Raw genomic sequence first — 12500 nt, forward strand, 5'->3', positions numbered from 1 at the left:
ATATGCGCATAATAGCGAGTAATATAAGTACATAACAGCAAGTAATATACGTATATAATAGCAAGTAATATACGTACACTATAGCAAGTAATATACGTACATAATAGCAAGTAATATACGTACATAATAGCAAGTAATGTACGTACATAATAACAAGTAATATACGTACATAATAGCAAGTATTATACATACCCCCAATTCAACATACAGCGCAATATAATAAATTTAGAGTAGATATAAAATATTTAGATGAGTAAGTAATACCGTTTTGTATTTTTTTTTTATTATTATTTCTTTTTTCTTAAGAACTGTAAGGGATACTGAAGGGGAGGGGATAAAATTTAGCCCAAGAGAATGAGAGAGAGAGAGAGAGAGAGAGAGAGAGAGAGAGAGAGAGAGAGAGAGAGAGAGAGAGAGAGAGAGAGAGAGAGAGAGAGAGAGAGAGAGAGAGAGAAGAGAGAGAGAGCAAGAAAACAAGCGAGACAGACATTTATTTTGCACCAAATTTATTCACAAAAGCAGAGAGCAACGAGTAAAGTGTTTATGTGCCAAGGGTCTCTTCCCCACCTCAAGATGGACACGTTTATGCGACCTCGTTTCTTGAATACAAATGCAGGCTTTACACGGTATACGGAAGAGATGTTTTAAAAGCGTTGGGAAAACTACTTGAGAAAAAAAGGGTTATTTTTGGTATCACAGTGGGCCGGAGGGGAAAGACGAAGCTAAAAACAATAGAGGGTAAAAAATTATATGAATGCCTTTTATTATATATCGATATATATATATATATATATATATATATATATATATATATATATATATATATATATATATATATGTATATAAATAAATATATATATATATATATATATATATATATATATATATATATATATATATATATATATATATATATATATATATATATATAGGGCCGAGGTAGCCGAGTGGTTAGAGCATTGGACTCCAGACTGTCACGACGCCAATCTGAGTTCGAGGGTTCGAGTCACCGGCCGGCGCGTTGTTCCCTTGGGTAAGGAACTTGACCTCGATTGCCTACCTAGCCACTGGGTGGGCAAGACAGCCTAAGTAGGTACCGGTCCCGGGTGAGTGGAGAAGGCTTGGCGTCAGGAAGGGCATCCGGCCATAAAAGATATCTGTCAGGACCAAATCATCATGGTGACCCCATATTAAAAAAATGGGATAAAGCTAAGAAAAAGATGATATATATATACATTTTGTTTGTTTGTATATTTTTTTGATTTTTCTTCTTTCTGATCACAGAGATCAGGAGGAGGAAGAGAAGGAGGAGAGAGAGAGAGAGAGAGAGAGAGAGAGAGAGAGAGAGAGAGAGAGAGAGAGAGAGAGAGAGAGAGAGAGAGAGAGAAACTAGATGGAAAAGAAATGTATACCTACGTAAAAGATGATAAATTCCCTGTATTTCTTAGATGTCACTAATATTTTTATTTCCACAGAAGGCTTGAGGAAAAGTAAGCAAAAAAGGAAAATAAAAGAAATGGAACAGAAGAAAACAAAAGAAAAAAAAGGTAATACGAACTTCTTAAAATCATGTATTAAATGAACAAGAGGGAAATGTATATTATTATTATTAAACACTGTTTGAAGAGAAAAGAAAAAGAAAAAGAAGAAGAAGAAAAGAAAAGAAAAGAAGAAGAAGAAGAAGAAGAAGAAGAAGAAAAAGAAAAAAACGGATCAAATAAAAGGAATCGAAAAGAAACAACACAAAATATGTACATCTCGAATTATGTATTAATTGTACATTTACATTATATTACATACAGTGAAGAAGAAGAAAATAATTGTTGAGAGTCTATGCAAAACACACGGTTCTCTCAATTATAAATATAATCAATGCCCAAAATACGTTGTACCTTCCATAGTCTATCGCTTGGCCTTAAATCCAAGTGAAAAAATATATTGTACTGTGCGGGCTCCTAACATACTGTATACGTCGTTTAAACACACATGATTATAATACACTGATTCATTCACTTGATGTGTATATTGGGGTGTGTGTGTAGGAAGTGTCAGAAAATGTGAAAAAAAAGTTTTATGAGTATTGTTAAAATTTCATTCTTTCTTTCTCTCTCTCTCTCTCTCTCTCTCTCTCTCTGCATAAGTTTAGACTCAGAAAGACACATCCACACATCACTTTCTCCTTTTCTCTCTCTCACAACATAAAATCTCATAGTACAATTGTAAACAACTTAGCAAATCATAAAAGGTAATCAAATGCTACCTGCAAATGAATCGAATTAATTAAGCCTTATGCCTAACTCACTACATCCTGTTAGTCTGTCGACCTTGTTATGAACTGGATACAAACTGTATACAGACACAGCAGGTTCACCGCTGTGTTAATTAATCACCAAATTAACACCTATTAAAAAAAAACATTAAGGTACAAAAATGTCTTCATAAAATATAATTTACAACTGTGATTTTATGGCACTTTGCACTAAGGCACATGTTTTTTTCAATTCATGTATTCAGTAACATACATATCTATTTATAATTACTGGCCACATTACAAAATAAGGACATTTAAATGGCAAAATATCACAATTTAACACCAAACTATACTACATTGCATCGAATGTCTATTTTTCTTCCATCGTTTTATTACGACTATAGTCTATATAGTTTCTTAACGCGTTAATTATCCTTAAAAACAAAAACAAAACAACAACAACAAAACAACACCTTTATCCCATTATTACATTGACACATAAACCCTGAGGTGATTTAAGTTTAATTTTTCTGTTTATATATCCATTATTTTTTTTCTCGACACAAAAAAGCGATACATTTTATTTTGTTTACTTTTCACCATCCTCTCTTAAACAATCATGAAACTAATATCTTGAATAATCATGAAATCCTCACCTAACAAAATCCATTTTAATAAACTAAACATTTATTTTTTCGTACACAAAATATACGAAGACAAAGATAACATTTATGATACAAATGGACTAGGCTTTTTTTTATTTAAACCTATCTCTGTTAGTATTGCAACTGCATTATATTACTTGGATATATGTACAAATATAATGTCTACTAACAATATGCATAAAGTACAGTACAGGAAGGTGGATATCTTTTTTCGCATCACAAAAATAAAACACTCCTAGGTTTTGTTAAATGTTTATATATATACACACACATACACACACTTAAACATTTGAACACAAATTTCCCTTTCTTTTAAAGTCTTTGCAAGGCTGTTGCTTTTTTTTCGTATCACACATACCGGTACATGTATTTGTGACAATGAAACTGTTTTTTTTTTTTTCTATTACGTACCAAAAAAAACGTTCAAAATCACAAATGTATCTATAAAGCTCACTCAATTTTTTAACATCAAGAGGGCAGTCATTATTACGGTATTTATATCATTATCATTTCTTTTTCAATACTATAAAAAGAAGTAGTTTTTATTATTATTATTATTATTTTTTTCATTGATGAAACACTCGTCTCGTTTTCTATACGATTTCTCGTTTTCTTTACGCTTTATCAGTGTGACTAGTTTCCAAACAAATTAACTTGCACATTTGGATCACTCACTTTTTTCACTACTATTTTCTTTCTTTCTCTCTTTCCACAGTATTTCACATTCTGGGAATCCGAAAATAATGTCGTTGGCCGTTTTCAGTCTGTTTGAAGGCTTAGCCTTCAAAGTTCTATAATCTAATTTTCTTGCTGGCATTTTTTTTTTCATAACATGCACTCACACACGCACATACATACACACACGCACACGCGCGCGCGCGCGCACACACACACACACACACATACACACATACACACACTCACACTTACATACACGCACAAGCACATGCTCTCTCTCTCTCTCTCTCTCTCTCTCTCTCTCTCTCTCTCTCTCTCTCTCTCTCTCTCTCTCTCTCCCTCTCTCCCTCTCTCCCTCACCCCAACAAACACATACACCCACCTCTCCCTCTCCCCCTCCACCTCCCCCTAACACCCTCCTCCTCCGCCCTTCGTTCCTCATTTGTCGACGAAGACCTCCGGCAGCTCATGGCACTCGGGCATGGCAGCTGCGTCGGACAGGGACACTTGTGACATGAGCGTCTTGTCGTTCAGCTCCTCAACCGCTGCCCTGTTCCTGGCCTTCCCTCGCTCTGGAAAGTGGATGGGTAGAGAACGTTTAGTCGGGGGGCGAGGAAACGTTTCGTGTGGGGTGAGGAAACGTTTCGTGTGGGTGAGGAAACGTTGTATGTGGGTGAGGAAACGTTTCGTGTGGGTGAGGGTGAGTAAACGTTTCGTGTGGGTGAGTAAACTTTTCTTGTGGGTGAGTAAGCGTTTCATGTGGGTGATGAAACGTTTCATGTGGGTGAGGGTGAGTAAATGTTTCATGTGGGTGAGTGAACGTTTCATGTGGGTGAGGGTGAGTAAATGTTTCATGTGGGTGAGTGAACGTTTCATGTGGGTGAGTAAACGTTTCATGTGGGTGAGTAAGCGTTTCATGTGGGTGATGAAACGTTTCATGTGGGTGAGGGTGAGTAAATGTTTCATGTGGGTGAGTGAACGTTTCATGTGGGTGAGTAAACATTTCATGTGGGTGAGTGAACGTTTCATGTAGGTGAGTGAACGTTTCATGTGGGTATGGAAACGTTTCATGTGGGTGAGTAAACGTTTCATTTGGGTGAGTAAAAGTTTCATGTGGGCGAGTAAACGTTTAATATAGATGGATGAACGTTTAATATATATATATATATATATATATATATATATATATATATATATATATACATATATATATATATATATATATATATATATATATATATATATATATATATATATGAACTTTTAATAGGGATGGATAAGCGTTTGGTGTGGATGAATGAACGTTTGGATTGATGAATGAATAATAAACGTTTAGTATGGATGAAAAAACGCTTAACGTGGATGAATAAGGGTTTATTATGAATGAATAAACGTTTAACGTAATGAAAAAAAACTGTTTGGACCGATAAATGAATGAATGAATGAATAAAGAGAGGTTAGATAGATGTAAGTAAATATATAAATTGAGGAATATTTAATATGAATAAATAAACTTTTGGACTGAAGATTGTATTTATGGAGAACAAGTTGGGTAAATGTAAATGAATATATGATTCTGTATGTATAATAATCTAACAAACGTTTGGTATGGATATGAATAAACGTTTGTACTGATGATTGGGTGAAGATCTATAAATATAATTAAACTTATTTAAAATGATGTATGTATAGATAGACATATAATCAGATACATATGATGGAATATATGACTGAATAAAAGTTTAGAATAATGAATGAATAAACAGATATGAATAAATGTATAAAAACATGGATAGATATATTATGAGAGAAGCAGCTAGATACACGAGAAGACGAACATAAATGTAATTAAATGGCTAACCAATCGCAGAAAAAAAATTAAAAATATGAAAAAAAAGACGAAAACGTTTAAATTACTATTAATAATATCTTTTTTAAGGGGTGGGGGGTAGGGGTGACGTATAAAAGGATAAAGTGATTGAAAAGGTTATAATGATGATTCTGATGGTGTGTGTGTTATTACTAAATGCATTACGTGTGGAAACGGATGCAGTGCGTATTGTTGTAAGGGAAATAATGATGGTGAAAGTACAGACTGCTTGTTAGTGTGATCATAAGTGCGCGTCAAGTTAGTGTGTCAATCAGGGTGACCTTAGTCTTAAACTATCAATCAATTATGATGGATCTGTAAAAAAAGAAAAAGAAATTCCTTTTTTGAAGTGTGTTTAAGCAATCCCAAAGAAGTGATGGCGATAGTAATTGTTATGATAAAGATGGTGATGATGTAGACAGCAAAAAACAAACAAAATCGCCTATGTAATGATACTTATTAGCATCACCATCATTATTATTACCTTCACCATCGTCATATTATCATACTCGCCTAATCAGTAAGCAACAAATAAATAAGTAAAATACACTAAAATCCCAAAAACGTAAAACAAACAAACAAACCATTAATTACCGTTAGCTTATCAGGTTAGTCATGCAAAGGCCAGATCTGACTAGTCCACGTAACTCATGTTATCATAGCCTTCTATACAGCCGTCATGCAGTTCATTAGTCCCCTCATGCACATTCTCCGGAACCCCGTTTTTGCCATGCGCTTCGGTTTCGCTAAAGGAATGGTCTTCGCTATTGGTACTGTCTTCGTTAATGGATCTATCTTCGCTAATGGGATTGTCTTCGCTAATGGCAGTGTCCTCATGCAGCGGCGGGTAGAGATCAGGTACCCAGGGCGCCCACGAGGCGTGCTTGTCGTAGATTCCTCGACTGACTTCGGCGAGGAGGTCGCTGGAGACGTCAGCGTTCTTGGGGCGGAGGGGGACGTCTGTCCGGCCGACGTCGCTGAGGCTCGATTCCGCGGACGAGGGCGAGGAGGCGGCGGTTTGGTCCCTCGTCCCGCCGCTGCTCGCGTCCGAGGGGGAGGCCGTGTCTGAGTTCGAGTCCGAGGAGGTAGCGGAGAATCTGTTTGCCTTGGCTGGAGCGACGGGCTTTGCGGTCTTTTCCGCCGGCGCTGGGTCTGTGGTCTCCCCCTGGCTGGGTCTCCGTGGCTCTGGCTCCTGGGCGGCGGTCGTGGGGGCGCGAGTGGCGTCGGCGTGAAGATCTCTGTCCTCCTTGCGTTCACTGCCGTCGCTCGCTTGCCTTCCGTTCTCTTGCTTTTCTCGCTTCCTGGATTCCTTCGGGCTGTGCGATCGCGACGACGAGGGGGTTTCGGTGCTCGAGGAGGCTTCCACCTTCAGGAGGTGGTCGAGGAAGGCCTTGGAATTGCACTCGAGGTCCTGGCACTCGTCCCTGCTGATCTTGCGCCCCCCGAACTCCGAGTGGAGGAAGGAGATCCTCTGGGTGTTCCTGAGGGAGCTGCTCTGGGTACTCCTCCTGGCCTGGCACGCGGGGCACCTGGTCTTGGCGCCGCCCCTCAGGACGTGGCTGGACCTGGCGGACTCGAGCGTCCTGGACCCGTCCAGGGACACCATCTCCACGCTGAGGGTGTTGGGCGTCTCGGAGCCCAGGAGTCTAGAACGGAACGGCTGCTTTTTACGAAGGCAAAGGTCATCATGCAAGGACAGCGGGCGAGGGCGGCCGAGGTCATGCTGGGGGGGCGTCACCCTCGCGCTGCCCCCGAGCGAGCCCTGAGACATGCAACTACTGCACCTTGATGAGGCAAACCTGCGACTCGCCGACCCTTTGGGCAACTCTGCAACAGAAGAGCAGCAACCATGCTTATCATGCGGGCGGCAAGGGGGGAGGGGGAGGGGGAGGGGGAGGGGATTTACAACTCTAAGGGGGAGAAGGATTCACAACACTAAAGGAAAAAAAAGGTTCACAACACAAAAGGAATAAGGATTCACAACTCTAAGGGGAAAAGGGTCCACAAAGGAAAAAGGGCTTACAACCAAGGTAAGAAGGGTGGGTTTATAACTCTAATGGGAAAATGTTAATCTCTCTAAGGACATCACTGCTACCATTCCCGGAGACAATTAGTACTACTTACACTATACTTGCTTGGTATGGCTTTAGTTACTATTAGTATCAATCAAAAGTGTTTTCTAATACTACAAGCAAAAATCTACAAATACCATTACTACTGCCCAGTATTATTAGCATTACTTCTACGGTTACAAAAACAAAAGAAAAAAAATCCTTAAACCACAAAGCATTAGTTGTAGCAAAAATATATATTACAAACCCGTTATTGTATTCTGAACATGAGAAACAATTAATCATGTTTTCCCACTTCGATGTGTCACGTGTTTTCGATGAATAATAATAATAATAATAATAATAATAATATTAATAATAAAAAGAAAAAGAAAAGTAAAAGTAAACAAGAAAAACAATTATAATCTATTTATTTTTTTAAACCCTTCTGAGTGCTGTGCGTATCCGGTGAATATAAAAATAAAACTGAAATTATTTTATAAAAAAAAGGGAAATATCACGACCTAAGGTGCCTTTGTGAGGATTACTTGGGAAAGATCTCTACCAGATAACTTACGGCGTTCTTTCAATAGAGATGGGTGAAGAAAAAAGAAAAGAGGGAGAAAGAGGGAGAGAGAGAGAGAGAGAGAGAGGGAGAGAGAGAGAGAGAGAGAGAGAGAGAGAGAGAGAGAGAGAGAGAGAGAGAGAGAGAGAGAGAGAGAGAGAGAGGCAGACCAACAACAAAAGACAGAGTTACAGAGAAAGAGAGAAAGAGAGAAAGAGAGACAGACAGGCAGAGAGAACCAGACGAACAACACGAAAAATAATAAAAAATGAAGAGAAAGAAAGAGAAGGAGAGAGAGACAGAAAGATAAAAAGAGAGGAGCAGACAAACACCAAGAAAGAAGTAAAAGAGAAAGAGAAACAGACACAGAAAGAGACAGAAAGAGAGAGAGCGAGAAAGGAGAAGAACACGGGTCCAGTAACTTACAACATACAAAAAATTGTCATTAAGTCACGTGACAGCAAAAAAAAAAAAAAAAAAAAAAAAAAAAAATGGAGGCCTACACAGTCAGTTCTCAAACCTACCTGACTTAAATGACTAGTAAGGCATATTTATGTTATAATCATAAATACTTCTTTTTGATCAGCCTCAGACAACAAAACTACCTACCTGAGCGGGGGGGAGAGGGGGGAGTGGGGGAGAGTGGTAGAGTGGGAGAAGGGGAGAGGGGGAAGAGGGGGAAAGGGGGAGGAGAGGGGGAAGAGTGGGGGAGAGGGGGGAGGAGAGGAGGAGAGGGGGGAAAGTGGGGGGTGGGGGAAAGGGGGGAGGAGAGGGGGCGAGGGGTGAGTGGGGGAAATAATATGAGAATTTTTTTTTTTTCATTCCCAAGTAGGCCTATATGTGTGGTACAGATTACAGATGAGCTGATGAGGCTGAGGGAGGAGGGGGGGGTATGGATTGAGGGAGGGAGGGAGGGAGAGAGGGAGGAAAGAAGAGAGAGAGAGGAAAATTAAGGGGAAAGGGAGGAAAATGAAGGAGATATAGGCCTATGTGGGGAGTGGGGGAGGGGGAGGGGGAGGAGAAGAATCTATGTCTCCCTTTGGTTAGTGAAGAGAAGGTAGGCCTACATAGAGAGGGAAGGAAGAAAGAAAGGAGAGAGAGAGAGAGAGAGAGAGAGAGAGAGAGAGAGAGAGAGAGAGAGGAGAGAGAGAGAGAGAGAGAGAGAGAGAGAGAGAGAGAGAGAGAGAGGGAGGGAGGGAGGGAGGGAGAGAGAGAGAGAAGAGAGAGAGAGAGAGAGAGAGAGAGGAGAGAGAGAGAGAGAGAGAGAGAGAGAGAGAGAGAGAGAGAGAGAGAGAGAGAGAGAGAGAGATTCAGGGAGAGAGAGAGAATTATAGAAACAAAGAGAAAGAGAGAGAGTTATAGAAACAAAGAGATAGAGAAAGATAAAGACAGGAAGGGAAAGAGAAGGAAGAAAAAAAAAAAAAGTAAAAAAAGAGAAAAAAAGAAGAAAAAGAAAACGGAGAAACGAAAAAGAGAGTAAAGAAAACACGAAAACAAGAAAAAAAGAGAGAAAAACTTCTTCAACTCACTCCCACACCTACCACCACCACCACCACAAAAAAAAAAAAAAAAAAAAAACTCTTTACCATTTTCCCTCCAAAGGCCTCCCCTACCTGAATGAGACGACGTGAGCGACGGCAGCCGAGGTCGCTTGCACAGGAGGACCGTCTTGTAGGCTTGCCGGTACTGCCTGTTCATGATGACGTAGATGACCGGGTTAATGCATGACGAGATGTAGATGAGGACGTAGCCGAGGACGTGAAGACCTGCGGGAGAGGGAGAAAGAGGAATGGTTGGGGATTGTTTGCGAAGAATGTATGGGAGAAGAGGAAGGGAGGAGGTGGGGGAGGTGGGAGAAAGGGGGGAGGGGGGAGAAAGGGAGGGGGAGGGGGGGATGAGGGAGAAGGGAGGAGGGGGATGAAGGAGAAGGGAGGAGGGGGAAGAGGGAGAAGGGAGAAGACGGAGAGTGAGGGGAGGAGAGGGAAGAGGGAGAAATGAGGAGGGGGATGAGGGAGAAAGGGAGGAGGAGGGGGATGAGGGAGAAAGGGAGGAGGGGGGAATTGGAGGGGAGAAGGGGAGGGAGGAGAAGGAGAGGAAGATAGTGAGAAGGACTGAGAGAGAGAATGAGAGAGAGAGAGAGAGAGAGAGAGAGAGAGAGAGAGAGAGAGAGAGAGAGAGAGAGAGAGAGAGAGAGAGAGAGAGAGAGAGAGAGAGAAATAAGAGAGAGAAAGCACAATCAAATATAGAAACACGCTCTCTCTCTCTCTCTTTCTCTCTCACTCTCTGTCCCTCTCCCTCACTCTCTCTCTCTCTCCCTATCCCCCCCCCCCCTCTTCTCTCACAAAAGGCCAACGACCCAATCCTCTGCATCTGATCTCAGCACCATCAGCAGCGCCAATAATATTCTCTCAGTTTGCGTAACAGACAGCTCTCGCCACTATACTTTAGCGTCATCTTGGCCGTTGCCATGGTTACGGAGTTCAAAGAGGCAGATCTCAATCCTGTACTTTTGTTATTATTTTTTTTTTCGTTTTTGTTTTTTTATCATTATCTTTTAGCTTTCGGTTCGGAAGGATAATGAAAAGATTGTTGATACGGTTATTGTTGTTGTACTGTACTGTCTTTATTTATTTACTTATCAGTTTATTTATCTGTTTATTCTTTTTTTTTCCAGGAGATTCACACTGACATTTGCGCTCGGTATTGCCATACGAGGGTCCGAGTGTTTTATATCAAATTGGCGTAGGAGGCGGAATAAGCGAAAGAATTATTGGTAAAGAGAGTTTTGTGCACACACTCGTTTCCCTGTGAAATATGGAGTGTATACGCACATGCAGTATATTAAACTCTATACTCGGTTAGAACAGGATAGCTTAAATCAGATGGTAACATAAAAATAGAAAAAAAATCATACGCCAGCCCTCTCTATTCACACACACGTTTGTTTATATATATATATATATATATATATATATATATATATATATATATATATATATATATATATATCATCTTGAACAAGAGGAAATTAAAGTTTATTGGTCATGTAATGAGAAGTAAAAGTATTGAGAAAAACTTGCTGACAGGGATGGTGATAGGAAACAGAGGAAGAGGCAAACCGAAGACAAGACTGAGCGACAACATCAAAGATATTTGCGTGCTGTCGATGGTATAAGTGGAAAGAAAAGCGTAAGATCGAGTTTAGTGGCGAAGGATGGTGGAGAGGTCCACGGCTGCTCAAGCATGAGCATACCGTTATTGATTGATATATATATATATATATATATATATATATATATATATATATATATATATATATAATATATATATATTCTATATGTAAAGTGCTTATATATATATATATATATATATATATATATATATATATATATATAATATATATATATATATATATAATATATATATATATATTTTTTATATATATATATATATATATATATATATATATATAAGCACTTTACATATATACATACATTACATACATACACATTTACGTACATTACAGACAAACAATCATCCATATACATACGCAAACATCCCTACACACACACACACACACACGCACACACACACCCACACACCCCTCCTCCACACACCCTCACATATATATCTCGATTTATCCAAACCATCCCGCCAAGATACGGAAACCCACTATCTTACCTGGATAGTTCACCTTCTTATCCAAATTCTTGACGAGGGTAATGGGCAGGTACGTCACCAAGAAGGCGATAAAGATGATTAGAACCATCTTGGTGATTCTCCATTCGTTTCTTCTCCTCCGGGCCTCGCGCTCCATCTGGGGGGGGGGGGGGAGGCGCAGGGGGTAAGAGGTGTATTTTTTTTTTTTTTAATCTAAGAGGTGAGGTGTATTATTGTTTTTTTTTTGTTTTTTTTATTTTGTTTTTATTAAAGAAGTTTATTTATTGATTGATTTATCTATTGCTTATTTATTTATTTATTTAAGAGGCGAGGTGTATTCTTTTTCTTTTTTGTTTATTGATTTATTCATTTATCTATTTTTTTAAATTTATGAGATGAGGTACATTTTATTTTTTTATTTTTTATGTAGGCCTATCTATTTCTAGTCAAGATTTTTTGTATATGGAGATGGAAAGGGAGACGGAGAGGGAGAGGGAGAGGGAGAGGGAAAGGAAAAGGGAGAGGGAGAAGGAGAGGGAGAGGGAGAGGGAGAGCGAAAGGAAAGGGGAAAGGGAGACGGAGAGGGAGAGGGAGAGGGGGAGAGGGAGAAAGAGAGGGAGAGTGAGAGGGAGAGGGAGAAGGAAAGAGAGAGAGAATGAAAGAAGGAGACAGAAAGAGAGAGTGACAGACAGATAGACAGAAAGAGAGAGAGAGAAAGAAAGGCAGAGACAGAAGGACAGAAAGATAGACATAGACAAAG

At 39.5% G+C, this 12500-nt stretch overlaps 1 protein-coding gene and 1 pseudogene across 4 annotated transcripts in view; one reads left to right on the forward strand and one right to left on the reverse strand.

The window, feature by feature from the left end:
- Positions 1-3981: 3981 nt before the first annotated feature.
- Positions 3982-12500, reverse strand: part of LOC119568363 (G-protein coupled receptor moody-like) — a 70077-nt gene continuing 61558 nt past the window's right edge. Inside the window, exons 10-13 of one of the 4 annotated variants that reach the window (XM_037916827.1) lie at positions 11762-11897; positions 9694-9846; positions 7264-7291; positions 4002-4166 (exon numbers count right to left, since the gene is read on the reverse strand). In XM_037916827.1, the coding sequence (XP_037772755.1) occupies positions 4133-4166; positions 7264-7291; positions 9694-9846; positions 11762-11897 (351 nt within the window). In that variant the 3' untranslated portion in view covers positions 4002-4132. Of the gene's footprint in view, positions 4167-7263; positions 7292-9693; positions 9847-11761; positions 11898-12500 lie in introns of all 4 variants that reach the window. The other 3 variants (XM_037916828.1, XM_037916825.1, XM_037916826.1) reach the window with 3 other exon arrangements.
- On the forward strand, positions 6300-7230 carry LOC119568365 (annotated as a pseudogene).

This window comes from Penaeus monodon, chromosome 43, assembly GCF_015228065.2.
Source record: "Penaeus monodon isolate SGIC_2016 chromosome 43, NSTDA_Pmon_1, whole genome shotgun sequence".
Classification (NCBI taxonomy): domain Eukaryota; kingdom Metazoa; phylum Arthropoda; class Malacostraca; order Decapoda; family Penaeidae; genus Penaeus; species Penaeus monodon.